This window comes from Taudactylus pleione, unplaced genomic scaffold, assembly GCF_031769625.1.
Source record: "Taudactylus pleione unplaced genomic scaffold, aTauple2 ptg000585l, whole genome shotgun sequence".
NCBI lineage: Eukaryota > Metazoa > Chordata > Amphibia > Anura > Myobatrachidae > Taudactylus > Taudactylus pleione.
Window position 1 is genome coordinate 3,680,051 of NW_028284987.1, and position 23,453 is coordinate 3,703,503.

Consider the following 23,453-nt stretch of genomic DNA (forward strand, 5'->3'; position numbering starts at 1 on the left):
CAATAAAGTTTAAAACATGGATCCATCTTTCCACTAAAATGCATATAATAGTGTCTGGTATGTGTATGTATAGTTACACAGCCATCATGTGTCTGCATAATATATATATGTTTTAAATGTTTAAATTTCACTGCTCCTAGCCTGGTCGCTCTAACAGGCGTCTCAGCCACCAGCTTTTAGTAGCATCTGAGCCACCGGATGGCGTTTATCAGCATCTGTGTTATTTTATTATGACTGACGACATTCAGACTGTAGACATTTTGACCCTGTCGACATTTTAGTTGTCATTGTTATGACAGTCAACATTTTAACTGTGTACACTTTGTCTACATTTAGACCCTGTCGACAGATTGAATATCAACATTTTGATTGTTGATATTTCTGTATTCATTGTCAATATTTTGACTGTGTCTGCACTGTTAACCTTATGACCCTGTCAAACTTATGTCCATGTCGACTTCTTTTGTTGTCGACATTTTGCCATTTGACCTTTTGATTGTCTAAGTTTTGACTGTTTGAATTTTGACTACATCCCATTGTAACATTTCCCAGCAGTTTGTCTGCTAACTGACACTATTCAGTTGCTGTGCTGCAGTGACAGCTCATTGTACTGTACTTCAGCATCATGTAAGATGAGTCTTGTTTTATGCCCACTATGGAATGGATTGAAAATACCTGTATATATGTAATGTAGGTAAAAAGCCAAAAACATGAATAAGTTATAGCAACGCAAATTATATTTTATTTGTTTCAGTTATTTGACAACCATTGTGTTTATCTTTCAGAAGAGACTTTACCATCAGTTCCACAAATTCTGTGCGCTATTAAATAGCCATGAATTTAAGACTTCCTTTTAAGAACATGTTTCAAGAGCATCCAGTGTTCTTATTATGTCTATATGGTTTCTTCTTCCACCTGAGACCTGCAGAACCCTTTTATACATCATATATGACTGGGCCTAACAAAAAGTTCACCATGGAAGAGGTACGAGAACACAATTCTTATTTATATCAGTAACATATAAATTGTGTGAAATTGTAATGCACTCTATGGGTGAGTTGTATGAAAGTCAGGGCCGTAACTAGGGTAGTGTGACCAGTGCCATGGCACAGGGCACCGCAGGGCAGGGGGTGCTGTTTGGGCCTGTCAAATTTCCTGTTTTTTATGAATCTCACTTGTAGTTTTCTCTTCTTTTATCCCCAGCATCTCCTGGCCTCCCCTATCTCTTCCCTGGCCCTTCCCCATGAGGCCATTGCCCTTTTTCAGTTGCCTTTTTTTATGTCCGTATTTAAAAAATGGGGGTCAGATGCTTATTGGAGCAGCTGTCTGGCTAGGAGGTCATTAATAAATTGCCTCGAAAGCAGTTCCATAATATATTTATATGTAAAACTTTCCTAAAATAAAATAATAACAATAATAATATTAATTATATGTCAAAATTAAAAGTTTCCAACACCAGTAGCATATGTGCCAGGTTGATGTCAGGGGTACTTACACCCAACAAAGTCATAGACACAGGAAAGGTTCTTTAACACTTGACTGATAATTTAAAAAAATAATTTGCTGTTAAATTTAATTTAAATAATAAAAAACACCTATACTACAGCAATTATAATTGGGGAATGAAGCCTCCCTGGAGGAGTAAAATGTAGTCTGCACAGTTTGTGTTTTCCATCATCAACACTACTGACCAGCATATATGCACCTCTGTGAAGGTTTACCTTACCCGTAGTAACATGAATATGCCCTTTCTGTACCTGGACTACATTTCAAATCCCCTTTCCCTGCTCTTCCACTCCAAACAAAAGGATGCGCAAGTGTATGATGTGACCAAGTCTGCATATGGACATAGACGTGCGCTTTATTGTGGATGAGCATAGTATAAATTTGCATATTTTACATAAAACAAATGGGTGAACGTCTAACTCAGCATTTTTTTTTTTAAAGGAGGAACTCTGTCTGTGAAAATACTCTGATTATATCTCTTATAATGGAATTATAATTCTACTAAGGATCTTGTCTCCTGGTCATACAATGTGTTAATACCTAATTTGCCTTTGAAAATATGACAACTGATACTCAAACTCTGTTTTCACTAACATATTGCTTATAATGTGTCTTCTTTCTCCCCAGGTCACGAATAAGCTCTCCCCAATATGGACCAACAGTTTGCTGCTTCTCCAGCTGCTAGTGCTCCTCTTTACTGACCTCTGCCGATACAAACCAGTCATTGTGTGTCAGGGCCTGTGCCAAGTCATCAGCTACAGCCTACTGTGCTTTGCTTCCAGTTTCCGGGCCATGCAGTTCCTTCAGGTTACCTCAGCCATGGTCTCTGCATGTGACATTGCCATCTTCTCATATGTACACAGTGTGGTGGCTGCTGATCGATATGAGAAGACCATTGTCTATATCCGAGGGTATAGCTTGCTAGGCTACACCATAGGTGCTGTGTGTGGTCAGCTCATGGTGTCAGTTGGTCATTTCTCCTACTATTACCTGAACATTATTACCTTGGAAAGTGCATCAATGGCTTTCATCATCTCTATTTTCTTGCCCATGCCCAGCAAGGATCAGCCATGTTCAGAGTGTACAAATGACCACATCAAACACAGACACATGAACACTGTGCACAGCTGTTGTAAAATGGTGGCCAAGTTCTTCAAGCAGCAGTGGCTGGACTTCCGCGAGTGCTATTCCTGCAGCATCATTACCTGGTCCTCATTGTGGGCACTTGTGTCAGTTGGATACTACCAAGTGATTGGCTCTTCCCAAACACTCTGGGATAGCTTGGAACACTCTGACAGTGTCTTTGTGCTTAATGGAGGCGTGGAAGCTGCTGCAGCTTTGCTAGGTATGAAATAGATTACAGTCTGAGTAATTATGTGTCTTCATCACATTAATCTCTAACCCTATACACTAACTAGGGAGGACAAGGTCATAGGCATATATCCCTTTCTCATTGTGGCTTTTCAAATTTATCTGTCATTGGCTAAACAAAAATAGGGGAGGAGCATACAAAGCCATAGGAAAACCTCTTAGATGTCTTCACAATTATTTCTTATTACATTATAAGTCATATCCCTCACTCTCATGTCAAAACACTGATGGTTAAAATATCTCTGAAAAAAGAAGCAGACTGGGTGTATTCCATTCCCTGTGCTGCTTCTGGACCAGATAGCTCTCAGCTAAATATAACATATATATTTCTATTAATACATTATCTGTATTAGGCAGAGTTATAAAAAAAAACTTATTAGACCTGCAAATACAGGATTTCTAGAGGTACATAGGTGCCAGTGGTCCAAATGAGTGTGTGTGGCCGGTCCATGAAGAGGTCTCATAATTAACACTTAATAAGCTATAGTCTGCCTCAAAGGGAATCGGTATAAAATCCCCACAGTCGGGATGCCTGCTGTCATTATAGCGACAGCGGCATCCCAATGCTCAGGATCCCGACAAGGATCCGGTACGTATGGTAATTTTTCCCCCTTCTCCCTCTAACACTAACCCTCCCTACCCTGCACCCTAACCCTCACTGTTAGTGCCTAAACCTAACCCTCCCCTCTAGTGGTGCCTAATTCTAGCCCACCCCATGGGGTTCCTAACGCTACCCTTACCCCAAAGTCTAACTCTAATATCCATGATGCCTAAACCTAACCCCCTCGCGGCTTAGACCTAATCAGCCCCGCTATACTTATGATAAGAATCCCGGCTGTCGGGATTCCGGCGTTGGCATATCCATGACTTTCGGGATTACAGTGCAGGTCTTCCGGCTGGGTAGTGGCATTCCGTTGTCGGGATTCGTTAGACAGGATGCCGGCTGTAGGTATAATAACTGCATCCCGGTAAGACACCTGTCTCCTAGCTGGCAGCTGCTCTCTGTTCTCTCTAAGCTGATGAGTACTCAGAATCACACACACAGCACACTTGGTAAGAGAAACTATGAGCACTGGGCATGTACAGCAGCTTTGTACTATCCCCTAAACTGCATATTGTATTAAATCATTTAATATAGTTCTGATAATGTGGCAACTTGAAACCCCTGTGTTTTCCTATGTGCTATGCCAAATACATGTTTTAAAAATATGTTTTTATAGAGAACCGATACATGTTCATTGAACATGTTATACATTCTTCAAATTCTATTTCTCTTATGTATCAAAAATGGGTGATAACATTAATTTTAAGTACCTCTGGTCATATCAGGTCAGTAAAATACATGATGACACCTGATAGCTACTCTGCACCTGTTTGTTTCCTGCAGATATATTTGCACTCTCCGTGATGGACTGCATGAAGACAGACTGGAGCTTCTGGGGAGAGCTGGCTCTGTGTGTCCTCTGTGCAGTGGACAGTGCTGCCATATTCACCATGGCCTACGTTAACAATATCTGGGTGGGATATGCTGGCTACATTGTATGTAAGGCCTCCTATAAGATACTTACCACAATAATAATGTAAGTATGCACTCTGTACCACTACTACTGTCATGCCTATGAATGTCATATTTCTACCATGTATAGATCTATAACAGTCACAGACTATTTAGTTTCTTTTGCATATAAAATAAGCAACTTCATTATTATCCCGTTTGTTAGTCATTATATGCCCCAATGTGCTGTGTACAATGGCCCTGAGTCAGAGATGGACACAATGCTGCTGTTTGCACAGTTATAGTAATTACCTGTAACCTGCACACACATATGAGTCACACTGCGCATGCGTCTCGTGTCATTACTGATGTCGCTGATGTCACTCGCAGTCAGGATTTATTCACAAAGTGATTGCCTGGAAGGGATCGTTTATGGGCGACAATGCGGAGGTGACGACTGAAATGCAGACGTGACGCGGCCGTTTTCAGTCTCTGTCAGTGACTGAGATCCTGTATGCAGAAAAAATGGCTCCAGCGTCTCAGTTCCTGCGCCCATTCTGTATGACCATAGGGTTACTTTGAAGTCAGATAATCAACTGATCTGCGTCCGAGCTGTTGTTTGGATTTGCCAGGCTGCAGATGTGACGTCTCATTACAAATCCTGGCAGCTGTGGCATTTGCATATTTTTGCACAGCCGCTGTGTACAAATCCGCAGTCACTGTGGCATTAGTGTATATTACTGAATCAGGCCCAGTACCACTTACCCATCAGAACAATCCGCAGTCACTGTGGCATTAGTGTATATTACTGAATCAGGCCCTGTACCACTTACCCATCAGAACAATCCGCAGTCACTGTGGTATTAGTGTACATCTCTGACCTGGGGCATTTTAAGAGAGGAAGGGGTCCGCGTGCACTACACGTGCGGGGCCCCCTCCTCTCTCCCTGGTGGCTGGCAGCCGACTGACGCAGCTGGCCAGCCACCGGAGCATTAGTAGACTCCAGGCACTAGAGTGTGCCCGGAGTCTACTGCGCATGCACAGAACGCCAGAAAATTGGCCACGGCAGCCATTTTCCGGCGTTCTGTGCATGCGCAGTAGACTCTGGGCACACTCTAGTTCCTGGAGTCTACTGTGCATGTGCAGAAGACCGGCAAATGGCCGCGGCGCCCATTGTTCTGGTGTTCTGAGCAGCAGTGACACCCGACTCGGGACCTCAGACAGGTAAGTTTAAAAAAAATATGGGTGCAGTGTGTGCAGTGCAGGGCCCCCTGGACCCGGGGGCCCGTGTGCCCTGCACACACTGCACCCATTATAGATGCGCCACTGTCTCTGACTCTGGCCCAGTACCACTTACCCATCAGAGCAATGCTGATTTACAGTTGTAGTACCCTACAGTTCTAGCACCAATGATGATTATGTATAAATACTATTGAAATGTACAAATCATCAGTACCAATCACAGCATATAATCAGACGTCTGATTTAATGACCTAACTTACACCATACTTACTGACATTAGAAAACTCCTCTTGCGGAGCCCTGTTCCAGTCCTGTATAACACAATGATATATGTCTGGTCACACTGCTATGACTTACAGTACCCACAGTATCACCATGTCTTGTTCTGTGTTATATAACTGGTGCATGTCCCACTCCTATCCTAGGGTGAATATTGCTGTGAGTGTGAGAAAGGAAAGATACGCTTTGGTTTCTGGGATAAACAATTTTGCATCCCTGCTGCTGCTAGCGATTGTGAATATAATAATGACTGGTATCAAGCAAGATATCCACAGTCAGGTAAGGACACCATGGCCACCATCACATTGCTTCCAATAAATATGTGCAAACTATTAGGTATATTAGGATGTGGCCCTGTGACATGTCCCCATTGTCATCACTCTAATGGTGTGCCCAGCACTCCCAAAGATGCTGGGCTGCCCCCAGGCTCCCAGTGCTCCCCCTAAACTTCCTGCCCTGTCTGCGGGAAACTGTGACCCATGAGTGGGATGGCAGGACAGTCCTAGAAAAGTGGGACAGTTAGGAGGTATGCAATAAATAGGCCCCTAGACTACTTGCTACTATAATAATTTCTCTGCTCATACTGTAACTTTACTTTTGTAAGATTATATTTTCTCTGTTGTGTTTCTTTTAGTTTATCATCTATGCCAGCTATTTCCTTATACTATCAGGGATCGTTGGTTTCATCGCAGTCTGCATAATGACTAGCAAAAGGAAAAAAAACATCAGAGACCAGCAGATCACCGATAACAGCACAGGGTGTCCATAACACAATGCCATCAAATATTTCTGGCGGGTGGTCCCAGCATCCAGCGTATCTAAGCAGAGATTCTCCACCCTCCAGGTGGCTAAAACATCTTTACACCCAGAGGATACCCTCAGGCAAGAGCAGCATGCTGCCATGGTCCCTGTATCTATCTCTGACTCAGATTCCAACTCTGCAAGGGTGAGGTGCTGCTATGGTCCCCATTCTTGATCAGCAGCTTGGTATTTCCCAACACCTGTACTCAGTAGAAGGTGGAAGAGTCCCGGGACCTAGGCTGGTAACACTTGGAGAAGGTTCACCAGCAGCGACAAGTCACCAAAGTCATCTATCGAGAGGTAATAATAAGTGCTATTACTGTATCAATGTGGGAATAGGGAGGTTACTAAACAGTTGTCTAGAAGCAATCAGCAGTGATGTTTAGCGAGTTTAATAGTTGGGGTAGTTTAGCAGTTACTGATGGTCATGATAAAATGCAAGGACCAATGCAAAGCCCCTCTCACTAAACTGCATGTCATCCAGGCTTGCCTACCCTCCCGATTTGACCGGGAGTCTCACGATTTTCGGGTGCCGCTCCCTACTCCCCGGAAAGGCAGGCAAGCCTCCCGGCAGCCAGCAACCCTCCCGACCTCAGCCCAGAATAAACTAGAAACTCCTGCAGTGGGGGTGCCAATGACGCGATTTGCGCTGAATTGCGTCATCGTGGCCCCGCCGCCTGCTTCACAATGCTGAAAATAACGGTATTGTGAAGAGGTGGCGGGGCCACGATGACGCAATTGCGCGTCTGTGATGACGATGACCGGGCACGCCCCCAGCTGTTAGCCGACAATTAGCTCCCTCTCGGAAGAAGGGAGCTAATTGTCATCAAGAATGATGTCATCTACTGTAGTTGGTGTAGCTGGACAGCACAGTTTGAATCAGCAATTAAGCTTTGCTCCAGTGCTGGTCTGAATCATGTCATCTAGAGGGATATATGAAGATCATCTCCCATCACTGCAACTTTGCATGCACTGTCCAGTCAGTGTGGAGTGTGCAGCACATATTCTTCTCTCCAGTCCTGGACTGCACTGGCCCCACCCACATTACACCACTGCCCATCATACATATTCTTAAAAGGCAATACTTGAAGTACTCACAAATAATCACATTCATGTTTGTTTTTTATAATAATTATAATAATTTTATTAAATGAGGACTTTTTTTGCAAACTGCAAATAAACGCAAATAATACTGATCAACTTAATTTTCAATAAAATATTCCTAAATATATGTAATAGAAAATATTAAAGATTTATTTCACCCTCAAAAATATAAATAAGCACACATAACATAAAATATACTTATTAAAAGTAAGCTATAACATAATAACATAATAACATAAATAATAAATAATAATAAATAATAACATAAACTTATTAAAACTACTGTATAACTGTTAACTTTCCAATGAGGCAAGGCCCACACTGTAGTCCAATGAACTTCTAATCTCAGAAATGGCAGGTGTGGATGTCCTGGTGCAAAGTTGAGTGTTAATATAGGGCCCCTCATATTGGTGGTGCGTTCCCTTTTGAAATGACAGATAGGAGGTAGGGAGGTAAACATGGCGTATAGTGTTCCTGTTGTAGCCTAGGAGGCATCTCCATTAGGACACTATAAGGGGTAAGTAGGCCTCTGGTCACCTTATATAGCACATCAGCCAATATCCTCTCTGCCTCAGCTCTGTTGCTGTCATTCAATTTTCTCAGCTTCTATGCTATATTGGCTGCCACAACGTCATACTCATCTGCATTCTTTTCAATTAGTCAGTTGGTGGACTCCAGAATCCAACAAGTCATGACCTCTGTGCTCTCCCCTAACTCACATAGGGGTCTATTTACTAAGCTGTGTTAGGAGATAAAGTGAACGGAGGTAAGGTACCAGCCAATCAGCTCCTGTCGTTTTTCAAACACAGCCTGTGACTTGGCAGTTAGGAGCTGATTGGCTGGTACCTTATCACCGTTCACTTTATCTCCTATCACAGCTTAGTAAATAGACCCCATGGTCTTTTCCTTACAGTATAGAAAAGGCAGATTGTTGTGGGTTAGGCGAGGCAGGAAGTACTGAGACTTGGATAGATGGAGGTAGGGTCACTTGGGTGGCAGTTGTAGCCTCATCTGCTTTAGTCACTATCATAGTTGATGCTTCATCAGTAAAAGCCGATGGTTTTTGGGGAAAAAAAATACAAATAATTTAAATTAATGTTCTAACAAATCATTTTGTTCTTGTCATTTAACATTTACATTTTGTCTTTTCAGTTACCATCAACTCCGAGGAATGGCCTGCAATGGCCCATTTTCTGGATTTTCCACACTGCAATAAACCTGCACCTTGATAGACTTTGTGGTGCAGGCATGTTGTGCCATACACACCTATATTCATCGCAAAGCCTCAACCGCACAGCACAACATCCTGTTTTAGTGACATTGCAGAATATCCAGAGTATGACGTAGGATTTACACCAGTGGAGCCAAGTGAAGTGCGAAACATCAGTGTTGAGGCAAATTAAATAGGGAGCAGTATTTCAATTACTGCAATGGTGAACTATTGACCCTGTTCTTGTAATGTTTCCATATTTTACATATATCTTGTATAATAAACATTGCATACAAATTTGTTGTTATTGTTTTTTTTTTTTCAAAATAATTTTTATTGAAACACTGCACATATTCACATTCAAGAATTTCAATCAGATCAGTACAGAGCATTTAAAGACATCAGAAATGTAACACAATTACATAGTATTGTCACTATGTTCACAAGTTTTTGAGATCATATAAACCTTATAGCCGTATTGCTCTGTCAGATGTTACATAATACAGACTTCATAATAGTATATTGTAATATTCAATCTAGTCACATCACAATTTTTCATATAACATAAGAAATTCTTAATATGCATACAAATACAGTCAATAATGAACATTAACTAAAGAAAATAAAGAAAAATAAATAAATAGAAACTCTCTCTTGCCCTCCCCCCCTGACCAAAACCAGAAGAGTCCAGATTCCGTATGTTTAGTGACCAACCGAAGTGACATCTATTGGAGGGTTGTTTCCAATGGTTTGAAGTGTGTACCATGAGGTATCCTTCACACTATTATAAATTTGCCATCGCATTTCCAGGGACAGAGTAGATATAAATGATTCCCATGTGTTAAAAAATGTCTCCACTTTGATTTCTTTTTCTAATATTACCTCTACCCAATCCATTCGAAAAACATTAAATAATTTTATCTTAAATAATGCAAAAGATGGGGCAGTGGACGAGATCCACTCTTGTAGTATCGTCTTGCGTGCTGCCGCACTGATTGCTAAGAGCATTCTCCTACTCCCCTTACTCGCCCTCATATCTGTGGGAATAATGGCAAAGATTGCCCACTCTGCCATGAAAGGGACATAATTGAGTATTGATGATTCCGCATATCTTTTTATTTGTAACCAGAATCCTCTAACCAATGGGCACGACCAAAAACAATGATATAAATCGGCATTACTTTCCCCACACCTATAGCAGCAATGAGAAGTCGTGCGTCCCATTAAGTAACTTCTGTGCGGTGATAATTAAGCTCTGTGGAAAATGTTTAAGAACATCTCCACATAGATAGTTGATGTTAGAGTTTTACAAGAGTAATTAAGGGCAGCCATTAAATCTTCAATTGTGTACGTAGGAGATTTCTGAATCCACTGCGACAGTCCCCTAGTATTGGATGCATGATCCATGTTTGTTTTAAAACACAGATAATAGTTAGAAATGGCTTTCCTCAAAATTGGTGGTTTGGAAAGAAGACTATCTATTGGATTGTTCCAATCTCCCTCTGCAAACACCTGTATCACAGAATTAACATAATGTTTTGCCTGTAGGAAGGCCACAGGGTATCCTGATAAAGTATTATATTTTTCCAAGGCTTCACAATATGTCCTATGTGCCTCTCTATCTACCAAACATCCTATTCTCTGTATACCTCCTACTTGCCATAGTGTAAATGGGTATGTTGCCTGTCCATTTTGAAAATCGGGGTTTCTTACAAACGGAAGAAATAATGATTTATGTGAATTTAGACCTGCCTCATGTCTCAATTGATGCCATAGTCGTTTTGTATTCCACAATAGTGGGTTATTCCTCACAGAGGCAGAAAGTTCTTGATCGTGAAGATGCAAAAATGTAATTAGGTCCCTTTGTTCAAGAAACTCCCGTTCAAGTGATGTGTTGGCATAGTTTTCTGTTTCGTTTATCCAGTCGGACAGATAACGAAACATAACTGCTTTATTATATAACTTGATATCTGGAAAGCCTATTCCCCCATTTAATTTAGATTGTTGTAATTTCAAGAGGCTTATCTTAGGTCGCTTACCATTCCAAACAAAAGATCGAAAAATCTTATTCAGGAGTTGCAAATCTTTTGCTGTAACAAACAAAGGCAAGGCCTGAAGCAAGTACATCAGTCTCGGGAATGAGATCATTTTGATTAAACATGCACGTCCCATATATGATAAGCAGAGGTCCCTCCATCCCTCTAGCTCGTCCGAGATTTTTTTTATAATAGGTTTGTAGTTAAAGGAATATAAATTTGCTAAGGTTTTAGGAAGTATAATACCCAAATATGTGATCCTGTCACTAGCCCACCTAAGTGATATGTTTTCTGGTAGGTGTGGTATTGTATTGCGCGTACCGAGATAGAGCGCTTCCGATTTACTTATATTAACTGCAAATCCTGAAATTTCTTCAAAACTTTTTAACACTTCAAATATGTGGATCATACTTTCATGAGGATTAGCGATATAGAGCATTATATCATCAGCGAATGCTGTTAGTTTTATTGTTCTGGAGCCTATATTAATCCCCTTAAAAATACTATCTTTTTCTAATATTCTTATTAACGGGTCTATGGCCAAATCGAATAAAAAGGGTGAAAGGGGTCACCCCTGTCTTGTACCCCTAAACAACTCTATTGGGGTGCTGATATAACCATTTATTAGAAGTGTCGTCATGGGGGATAAATATAAATATTTAATTAAATCAATAAATGTTGACCCAAATCCACGCATTTGTAATATCTTAAATAAGTGAGGCCATAGCACTGTGTCAAACGCCCTTGACGTGTCAAGACTCAACAGGGTATTAGTGGAACTTGAGGATATTCCTGACGTTACCGCCACTGCTGCTATTGCCGCTCTAACCCCACGGACCGAATGTCGCCCTTTCACAAATCCCAGTTGATGGGGAGTTAATATATCAGGTAAAATAGTTTGCAAACGATTCGCCATGATTTTGGCCAATAGTTTGGCATCCGTATTTAACAGATTAATCGGTCTGTACGAATCTAGTTTTTGTGTGTCTCTTTGTGGTTTGGGAATCAACACTGTAGTAGTATTTGTGAAGTATTGAAATGGGGATTTGTTATCTATCATATCATTAAACAACTCCTTAAGGATCGGAGCCACCTGTTGCTGCAATAGTTTGTAGTATTCATTTGAGAATCCGTCTGGTCCAGACGACTTCCCTAGTTTTAGTTCTGATATGACAGACAGCACTTCAGTTAATGTCACTTCTCCTGAAAGTGCCTCTTGTTGTTCTGTAGTTAATGGAGGCAACAAATCCTCAGTGATTAAAGTATCATGTTGGAGCTGATTAAAGGAAAGATCGCTATATAATTCCCTATAGTATTCCTCGAATTTCTGTACAATATCATTATTGGTAGTGAGTAAAGTGTTAGTGCGTGGATCCCTAATGGCTGTGATATAATTCCTTTTCCGCCATGATTTGGACATGTTAGCAAGCAGCTTTCCTGCTTTGTTCCCCCATCTGTAAAACTTATGCTTAGCATATAGTACATCTTTTTTAGCTTGGGACAGGAGGTGTGTGTCTAATATTTGCTTCGCCTGAACATATGTTTCTCTAGTTAGCTCAGTAGGATCTGCAATATAATTCTGTAGAGCTAAAGTGAGGGCCTCTGACATTGATCTATACTCAGCGGTTTGTGCCTTACGTTGTTTAGAAACAAAATCGATGATCCGTCCTCGCATTACAGCTTTAGATGCACCCCAACAAATGGTTGGTGTATCCCACGCTTCTAAGTTGTCATCCTGATAGTTCATCCACTGTGTAAGTAAATATTCCTTAAAGTTAGTTGATTTGTATAAATAGGACTGAAATCGCCAATGTCTTAGGCCGCCCGTTGATTGCGGTATAGTCAATGTTATGGTAATGGGTGCGTGATCAGAGATTAAAATTGAATGTATCCCGGAATCTTTTATTTTAGACACTATGCTGTCCGACACAAGAAATAGATCAATTCTTGACCAAGATCTATGTACGGCAGAGTAAAAGGTGTATGATTTATCTGTGGGGTTTAATAATCTCCAGACATCTGTAATGTGATGGTTTGCTTTAAGAGACTGGAATTGTCTCCATACTGCCGAATTAGATGATTGTGGGGTCGGTTGTCTATCTATTGATGGGTTTTCTACCGAATTGAAATCTCCTGCAACTATTAAGGAGTAATTAGTGCGCTGTGCCAAAATACCCATTATCTGTCCGATAAAATCTTGAGGTGAAACATTCGGTGCATATAAGTTTACTAGGGTATACCGGGAGCCCCAAATTTCCACATCTATAATTAAAAACCTACCATTGGGGTCGGCTATGGTGTTTATGATAGTATACTGTAAATTTCTCTGAAATAGTATAGCAACCCCTCTGACTCTTCTGCCGCAACCAGCTTTTACGCACTCCCCTATCCAGGATGCCTTCAAAGTAGAGAAGTCGCCCTCTGCCCAATGCGTTTCTTGTAAAAACATAATATCTGCTTTAAATTTTTTTAGGTGAGTAATTACTCTTTTTCGCTTAATTGTGGAATTTAAACCCCCCACATTCCAGGATAAAAATTTCAGCTTACCATCATGTATCCCAGAAATCCTGGTGCTCATGTTTAGGGACATATATTATCCAATACCCTGTTGTGAGATAAAAAATGTATTGAACATTATCAAAGCAAAGTACGGAACTCTGCCCCAGCCAACAGAGACCGTCATTTTTGATACAATGAAACCCCATATTCCCAGTATCCTCCAGGATGGGAGGGTGAGAGCGAGAGAGAATCCAACAAAAACAAAACAATAAAGAACATAGAAAAGAATAAACCAACTGAAATCAAAGGCATTACACAATTTTGTGCAGCGCTTCCACCTTTTTCTTTTATTTTCCCAACTATATTTCCATGTGGTGTTCATCACCTGTAACTTGTGATGTACACCAGAACTTTGTAACATATTCTACTCATTGAAATGAGGAATGCCTCTTCATGTGAATAAAACACAACATTTTAAATAGCAATTATCATCTTGCAGATTATCATCAAGTATAGAAATGACAACAATCCACTCCTGTACATATCCCTATTGATTACTGAATTAGAACTATACTCTGAACTGTATCAGTACTGTCCATCTTTTCATCTACGTGGTGATCTTTCTCGGTTCACGTCAATACCAAAGTGAGTCTTGGCTGTCTTAGGATCAGGGAAATATAACGTTTGATCTCCATCTTCCACTCTCAATTTGGCTGGGTATAGTAGTGCAAATTTAGTATTGCGCTCATACAGTAACTTGCAAACCTCAGTGAATTCCCTTCTTTTCTGTGTAACTGCTGCTGAAAAGTCTTGGAATATTAGTACCTTATAACCATCTATCATCAGTGTGGATGTTTTTCGGTATCCAATAAGAATCCTCTCTTTCATTCTATAATCTAGATACTTTGCTATTACTGGTCTGGATCTGGCATTTGGCCCTGGTCTATCTGGGCCTATTCTATGCACTCTTTCTACATGAGGCAGGATTGGGCTCTCAGATAAATTTAAGGCTTCAGGTATTTTATGAACTACAAGTTGCACCAAGGCTTGGCCACTTATTTGTTCAGGTATCCCAATGAACCTTAAGTAACTGCGCCTAAGTCTATTTTCCATGTCATCAATTTTAACCATGTGTTGTTATTGTTTTAATACTTACTATGCCACTGCAAGCTATTTTAAACTTCCAAGTTGGTGACAAATGCTGAAGGAAGCTCCTTGTTGGCCATAAATAATAGCAAATCAATATACCAGAGTCTTGGCTCATGCACTTCATCTGCTCCTGCAGCGGATCTTCTGTTCAGTTCTTTCTTGAACACTGTGTGAAGGTTTGAGATCTTTGTCCTAACCCATGTAATGTTGGCAGAAGGGTGATAATGCGGGCATACCTTCTGCTGCTCTTCCATGGCCATAGCCCTCATTATCCTATTATAATAATGCAGTGATTTTGTTTTCCAAAAGCATAGATGTGCTCTGTAGGCTTCTATCAAATCATGGAGGAAGTCGTGACTTGTTTCTGTAGCCAATTCCTGTGTTAAAATTAATGAATAGACCTGCGGATGGCTTAGATAGAGGATTTCTGTGAAATAACATTGTGAAGTCTCTAGTACAGCCTATGGGATGTAGTCAGGAAGCCGGTGGTCGGCTGTAAACTCCCGGCATGGGACTAATGATAGGCATCTAAATACTACATAATGACGCCTATCATCAGCCCCATGCCGAAATCCCAACATCCGGCATACCGATCGTAGGTAAGCCGGGCGTCCAGAGTGGATAGCCGCGCAGTGGGGAGGGTTAGGTTTACAGTCTCCTGGGGGGACTAAAGGCCCCCACACATCAGAACAATATTGTTCCAACCAGCCAACTAGTTGGCTGGTTGGAATGATAATCGTCTAGTGTGTGGGAGCAAACGATTGTCAGCCGTTTGCTCCCACATGCTGAAAAACGTCCAGAAATGGTCGTTCCAACTAGTTGGTGAAAATCAAACATGTTTGATTTTCACCAACTATCGTTCTAGTGTAGGGGGAACACTCCCCCCAACTGAACGATAAGTGTAGGCGGACACCTGGCCGCTAGTGTCCGCCTACTTCACAACCGGCTGTGCTGCCCCTGTCAGCTTTGGATCCCCCTGCCTGTCACTGATACAGATAGCGGGCCTGCCTGAGTGTGAGGAGAGGATCAGTGCAGCTGCTGCACACAGGTCCTCAAGGTAAGTCTCTCCAACCCCCTACGATCACAGATGTACACCCACCCCCTGCAGGTGCTGCCCCCCTGCCCCCATGCGATCAAAGATGTCCCCTCCCCACGGGTGCTGCTCCCCCATGATCAAAGATGTACACCCTGCGAGTGCTGCCCCCCGCCACGATCAAAGATGTACCCCCTGCGGGTGCCACCCCCCCATGATCACAATGTCCCCCCCGTGGGTGCTACCCCCCCGCGATCACAATGTACCCCCCCGCGGGTGCTGCCCCCCCGCGATCAAAGATGTACCCCCCGCGGGTTCAACCGCCCCCCCTGCGATCACAATGTACCCCCCACTATCACAATGTACCCCCCCATGGGTGCTGTCCCCCGCGATCAAAGATTCCCCCCGCAGGTGCTACCCCCCGCGATCATCGAAGATGTAAGCCCACCCGCGGGTGCTGCACCCCCCCCCCACAGTCACAATGTACCCCCCCACGAGTGCTGCCCCCCCACGATCAAAGATGTCTCCCCCGCGGATGCCCCCCCCCGCAATCACAGATGTCCTCCCCCCAGTACAGGTGGGGCTTACCTTCAACTCTGCCGCTTGTGAGAAGGGGGGTGGGAGTAGTCTGCAAACAACTCTCGGCCTCTCTATGTGCCCCATCCTCACTCACCTCCTCTCCTACAGTTACAGGCGATGGCTGAGCCTTATTAATTTTTTAGTATTGACATAACAGCTGGTGTGGTAGGCTAGTGGTTACAGTGCAAGGGTCCAGGCTTCAATCCCAGGGATAAACAGCCTATTTTTATTTAAATATTTATATTTATAGACTTAATATTCTTTTTATAGTTTAACAATTTTCCAGGGAGTGAGGGGGAAGCTGGGGACAGAGATGGGGAATGTGCTGATTACTTAATGTGTCATCCACTGTACTGCCTGACAACCTGTGCGCCCGTGTAATGCCTGGCCCTGACACCCTTCTCCTGACAAGGTGCTCACCCATATAGTACCTGACCCTTATGATACAGTAGTACCTGAATCCTCTCCCCTATAACCCCGTGTGCCCATATAGTACCTGACACCTCCTAACATCACCTGGGCACACATGACACCCTCTCTCATGTGACCCTGATTCAGAAATGGACATAATGGTGATTTTTACGCAGATTCGACAATTGTTTGCTATTGTGCATGTGCGAATGCAGCCCTGTGCATGCGCAGCTATTGCAGCGCTATCGTACAAAGTGAGTGACATGTAGTCAGCATTTGGGGATGGAAATGGGTGGGGGGTTGGTTAGAAAAACTGAGGCGTGTGTGACTATTTAGTGTTCACTCTAGCTCCGGCGGCAGGCAGGGCGTCCGAGTTAGAGAAGGCACATGTGCGTGCACCCCCGAAAAGGGGGCGTGTCCATTGAAAAAGGGGCATGTCTATAAGACGTGTGACCCTTTTCATCACTCTTGGGGGGGATACTTATCACCGGAGAATTCATCATTGCTCTGATGCAGGGACAGCTGCTCCGAAAAAAAGCTGACCCCCGTATCCCCAGAAGTAGCAACGATCCTTACCTTCCCCGTCACCAGGTTCAACGTATGTGTGACCTGAGGTCACACATGTGCAATGTCGCCTGGGAATCAGTGAGGAGGTGGCAGAGGGATCCGTTCGTATTCCTCTTCGCATCCCCAGAACTCCTTCACATAGGAATGAGCGGGGCTACGAGAACAAATGACATCTGAAGATGAAGATTGTTCTCGCTGGCAAACTCCCAAAACTTTCCATTTTCAGAGTTTGCTGGATATCAGGTGGTCCTACCGGACCCCTGATGATGAATGGCCCGTTAACTTAAATATATTTCCGCATGGTTACTGGGCCATTTAAGTGTTGATGAATAGGCCCCTGAAAGGCCTAAAATAAAACTTGGTCTTGGGGCCAGGTACCACTGGATCTATTCATTATCACTTAATTTCAACAAAAGCTGGTACAAATGAAGATTTTTACCTGCTTTTGTAGAAATTAAGTTTTGGGGCCAGTCATCATAAAGGTAACGCAGGAGATATCACAGATATGTACTGCTTACCTTTCACTCCCGATGTGGCCTGCTGTCCGCATACACTAGTATTTGGGATCCCGCCACCTTTGTCTGGCTCCTTCCGCCGGACGCTGGGGCTTTGTGCACCTGCACAAACTCTATTTCGCGCAGGCGCACTAGCACTGCCGAGTTAGATTCTGCAATACTAGGTTTCACTGCTCTGAAATAGCAGTGAAAGCTTTAGGGGAGACAGAATATCGGACCCCGATAATTAATATAATGAATAGGAATGTGCGCCGACTCCCGTGTTTTGGTTTTAGTTTTGGATCTGTATCTCCTTCGTGTTTTGGATCTGGATTGGTTTTTGCCAAAACCGCACTTGTGAAAATTGGTTCTGGTTTTACATCTGTATTTTTTCTAAAAAATCATAAAAACAGCTGAAATCACATAAGTTTGCCCTGTTTTTGTTCCTACAGTATTATTAACCTAAATAACATTTATTTCCAGCCATTTCCAGTCAATTTTGACCACCTCACTGCTCACAATATTGATTTCATCCAGTTTAGGCCAAAAGTTTGCATCGAGCTAGCTGTTGGACTAAGCTAAGCGACAGTAGTGGGTGGCACTAAAATGTGGCAGTTCAGTTCAACATTCCAAATTAGGAAACAGATGTTTTTTATTAATCAAGACTGAGGCCAGAGGCAGTTGGAGTGTGAGGTTCTGAATTTGTTGTGGACCTGGGGTGGTGATAGGAGCAGACACAGAAGCCGACTTAAATGAAAAAGTGGGTTTTTTAATAAGTGACTTAGAAGACATGGGAATGACAAATGAAAAAGTCCAGGTATAGCACTAAAGTGCACTTGATAACTGTAGTGGGGGTTAATGGAGAAATGTCCAGATAGTGACAGGCAGGAACAGTCCAGTATACAATTATAGTGAGCTGTAACAGAATGCAGGTATGATGAGCTGTAACTGAATGCAGGTATGGTGAACTGTAACAAATACAGGCTAGAGGTAATGAAATCCAGCTTGGAGTGAAATGAGGCAAGGTGCAGGGAAACAGCAGGTTCAGGTGCTCAGGCAGGTGGGAATGTATATGGAGGGTGCAGGGTAAGTCCAGCAGGTTGGAGCAGGCAAGGTTCAAGCTAGAAGCATATAACAGGCAGGCAGGTAAGGCAAAGGTACTCTCTCTCAGCCGCAGCTGAGAAACATCAGCAGCAGTTCGAGTTGCACTACTTTTGAGTAATATACACTGTGCTCCCCTTTCCTGCACTCCACATCCCACACTGTGCTCCCCATCCCCCCTACACATCCCACACACTGTGCTCCCCTTTCCTGCCTCCATATCTCACACTGTGCTCCCCTTCCCCCCTCTACATCCCACACTGTGCTCCCCTTCCCCCCACTATATCCCACACTGTGCTCCCCTTCCCCATATCCCCCCTCTACTTCCCACACTGTGCTCCACTTCCTCCCTCTACATCCCACACTGTGCTTCCTTTCCCCCTCCACATCCCACACTGTGCTCCCCTTCCCTCCTCTACATCCCACACTGTGCTCCCCTTCCCCCTCTACATCCCACACTGTGCTCCCCTTCCCCCCTCTACATCTCACACTGTGCTCCCCTCTCTCCCTCTACATCCCACACTGTGCTCCCCTTCCCCCTCCACATCCCACACTATGCTCCACTTCCCCCTTCTACATCCCACACTGTGCTCCCCTATCCCCTGCTACATCCCACACTGTGCTCCCCTTCCCCCCTCTACATCCCACACTGTGCTCCCCTTCCCTCCTCTACATCCCACACCGTGCTCCCCTTCCCCCTCGACATCCCACACTGTGCTCCCCTTCCCCCTCGACATCCCAAACTGTGCTCCCCTTCCTCCCTCTACATCCCACACTGTGCTCCCATTCCCCTCTGCCAATCTTTGTTATTGTTTCAAATATTTACATTCTTTAGATTAGTTGAATATTTTTTCATAGTAAACATGTATGTATGAGTGCTTTGTAGCCATTATTATGTGATCCTTCATATGCTGAGTGATCCACTAACATACTAATTCTGTATGTAACACGCAGAGCCAGATTAGCAGGGATTGTCAGGGATAAACTGCTATTTAGCACCAGCGGCTCCTAGGCACAGGCATACAATGCTTAGGGCTAAACCCAGGCCTTATATATTACTTTTACAGACATCTTATTGCTACATTCTGAAACCAAGCTATTGACAAGATTAACCTACAGTATATTTTTTGGCTAATGTAAAAATAAGTTGTATATAATTGAGTTTGCAAGGGAAACTTCCATTGCTGAATTGAAATGCCTCCCATCTTTGTCTTCTCTGCTCCAAAGATTATGGAAAGACATTGCTCAGTCGTATACCTCCGCGCATTATTAATATTAAAATGTGGTCAAAATAAGCAACACCCATGAGCCACCTAAATCACACCCCCATCTGCATAAACCAGATCTACATAACCACGCCTTCTTTTTAAAATGTCATGCCAGTTTTAGGGGGGAATTCAATTAGCTGCGGTAATTTAACTTGGGCTAATTGATCCCCCGGGGCTTTTCAATTACCTCTGAAGTGCAGAATTTATCCGGGATTTATTTTCACCACTGCACAAACAGTGAAAATAATCCTGTAAAACTAGGTGGTTATCAGGTACCGCGTCCCTTTTAACTCACGAGTCCATGAACTGTTCACGGTTTCTGTATGTTAATGCCCATTAACTCTTGTTAACGCCCACTAACATGTCAATTTAACAATAGTTAACAAAGGTATAGGGTGAAAAAGTGAATAGCCTTGGGTGATAAAGCCCAAAGATACTTCAGTTTTTCACTCGTGATAACTTATCACTTGTAAAAGAATTCCCCCATAGGTTCTATCAGGACTGTATTGGATGCTATGTAGTTGACTTAAATATGCCCACATACAGTAGCATAACCAGTAATTATTATTATTATTGCCATGTCAAGGAATAGGGGAGGTGCATTTTTAAACACATTTATCACCTTTTACTGCACATGATTCTCAAGACCTTAACATTAATAAATTGTCCAGAGAAGCCCGTTCACCAACATATCCACTTTAATCTCATTGAGGAACCTATTCATCATCAGGGGCCGTATGGCCCCCAATGATTAAGTATCCACCTTGCTTCGGGGGATATTTATCACCGGAGAAATCATCATTGCTCTGATGCAGGGACAGCTGCTCCGAGAAAAAGCTGTCCCCCGTATCCCTAGAAGTAGCAACGATCCTTACCTTCCCCGTCACCAGGTTCTACGTATGTGTGACCTGAGGTCACACATGTGCAATGTCGCCTGGGAATCAGTGAGGAGGTGGCAGAGGGATCCGCTCGTATTCCTCTTCGCATCCCCAGAACTCCTTCACATAGGAATGAGCAGGGCTATGAGAACAAACGACATCTGAAGATGAAGATTGTTCTCGCTGGCAAACTCCACAAACTTTCCATTTTCAGAGTTTGCTGGATATCAGGTGGTCCTACCGGACCCCTGATGATGAATGGCCCGTTAACTTAAATATATTTCCGCATGGTTATCGGGCCATTTAAGTGTTGATGAATAGGCCCCTGAAAGGCCTAAAATAAAACTTGGTCTTGGGGCCAGGTACCACTGGATCTATTCATTATCACTTAATTTCAACAAAAGCTGGTACAAATTAAGATTTTTACCTGCTTTTGTAGAAATTAAGTTTTGGGGCCAGTCATCATAAAGGTAACGCAGGAGATATCACAGATATCTACTGCTTACCTTTCACTCCTGATGTGGCCTGCTGTCCCCATACACTAGTATTTGGGATCCCTCCTCCTTTGTCTGGCTCCTTCCGCCGGACGCTGGGGCTTTGTGCGCCTGCACAAACTCTATTTCGCGCAGGCGCACTAGCACTGCCGAGTTAGATTCTGCAATACTAGGTTTCACTGCTCTGAAATAGCAGTGAAAGCTTTTGGGGAGACAGAATATCGGACCCCGATAATTAATATAATGAATAGGAATGTGCGCCGACTCCCGTGTTTTGGTTTTAGTTTTGGATCTGTATCTCCTTCATGTTTTGGATCTGGATTGGTTTTTGCCAAAACCGCACTTGTGAAAATTGGTTCTGGTTTTGCATCTGTATTTTTTCTAAAAAATCATAAAAACAGCTGAAATCACATGTTTGCCCTGTTTTTGTTCCTACAGTATTATTAACCTAAATAACATTTATTTCCAGCCGTTTCCAGTCAATTTTGACCACCTCACTGCTCACAATATTGATTTCATCCAGTTTAGGCCAAAAAGTTGCATCGAGCTAGCTGGTGGACTAAGCTAAGCGACAGTCGTGGGTGGCACTAAAATGTGGCAGTTCAGTTCGACATTCCACATTAGGAAACAAATGTTTTTCATTAATCTAGACTGAGGCCAGAGGCAGTTGGAGTGTGAGGTTCTGAATTTGTTGTGGACCTGGGGTGGTGATAGGAGCAGACACAGAAGCCGACTTAAATGAAAAAGTGGGTTTTTTAATAAGTGACTTAGAAGACATGGGAATGACAAATGAAAAAGTCCAGGTATAGCACTAAAGTGCACTTGATAACTGTAGTGGGGGTTAATGGAGAAATGTCCAGATAGTGACAGGCAGGTACAGTCCAGTATACAATTATAGTGAGCTGTAACAGAATGCAGTTATGATGAACTGTAACAAATGCAGGCTAGAGGTAATGAAATCCAGCTGGGAGTGAAATGAGGCAAGGTGCAGGGAAACAGCAGGTTCAGGTGCTCAGGCAGGTGGGAAGGTATATGGAGGGTGCAGGGTAAGTCCAGCAGGTTGGAGCAGGCAAGGTTCAAGCTAGAAGCATATAACAGGCAGGCAGGTAAGGCAAAGGTACTCTCTCTCAGCCGCAGCTGAGAAACACGTTGCACTTGCAAAGGAAGGAAGGCTCTGGACCTTCCTAAATACTCAGTGCCGCGCTGTGACTGGCTGTAATGAGCACAACACCTACCAGGATTGGATTACAGGTAATACGCGGTGACTACCATGCTGAGAAACTCTGGCCATGACATGGAGTACATATGTAGTTGAAGGCAGGAAAAGGAAGGGTTGATTCGTAGTAAATTTAATTTAAGTTTTGTATTCCGAAGCAAATTTATGAGGAAGGAGGGTAGAGCATGGGTGAACAATATGACCCATGTTTTGCCCACAAAATCTACTTGGTGGTTCAAAATATTTTTTTAAATTAAAGGGGCATGCAGGAGATGCTGTCTGTGGCCATAAATATTACTGGACATTTTTGACATTCAGCAACCACATGTAGAAGACTTCATCGGCTGTGGCAGTGGCACTGCAGTGGCAGAATGGATGGCAGTTTAATAAACTATAAAATTAAAAATGTCAGGCAGTAATAGCCACACAGCACATAATACAAAGAAAAGAGGTGAAAGATGGAATTGTCCCTCCCACCCATCCTTATTTTGTATATATTAAACAGGACATGCACAGTTTAACAAACCAACCACTTCAGCTACATGGACTGCCAATTGTGGCTGAAGCAATTGGTTTGTTTGAGCCCCCACAAAAGAAGCTACCAATGGGCAGCTGACATTGCTGGCAATGATCTCTGCATTCAAAAACTGACTTTACAATATAGGTATGATCAGATGTCGTAATCGTCATCATCATCCCCATCAGTGTGTACATCCTCTT

The 23,453-nt window shown here is 42.9% G+C and overlaps 1 protein-coding gene across 1 annotated transcript; it reads left to right on the forward strand.

Moving 5' to 3' along the window:
* The first annotated feature begins 834 nt into the window (after positions 1–834).
* LOC148481338 (thiamine transporter 2-like) lies at positions 835–9,027 on the forward strand. Its single transcript, XM_088453694.1, has 5 exons — positions 835–984; positions 2,134–2,851; positions 4,265–4,416; positions 6,040–6,172; positions 8,951–9,027. Exons 1-5 carry the CDS (start codon positions 835–837, stop codon positions 9,025–9,027), a joined length of 1,230 nt encoding a protein of 409 aa, XP_088309820.1.
* Positions 9,028–23,453: the final 14,426 nt, after the last annotated feature.

Excerpts from the sequence above, each read along its gene's own strand:
- LOC148481338 (XM_088453694.1), top strand. The coding sequence starts at position 835 with ATGAATTTAAGACTTCCTTTTAAGAACATGTTTCAAGAGCATCCAGTG. Across the intron at positions 985-2,133 it reads AAAAGTTCACCATGGAAGAG|GTCACGAATAAGCTCTCCCC; the intron begins GTACGAGAACAC and ends CTTTCTCCCCAG. Across the intron at positions 6,173-8,950 it reads AGCAAGATATCCACAGTCAG|TTACCATCAACTCCGAGGAA; the intron begins GTAAGGACACCA and ends TTGTCTTTTCAG.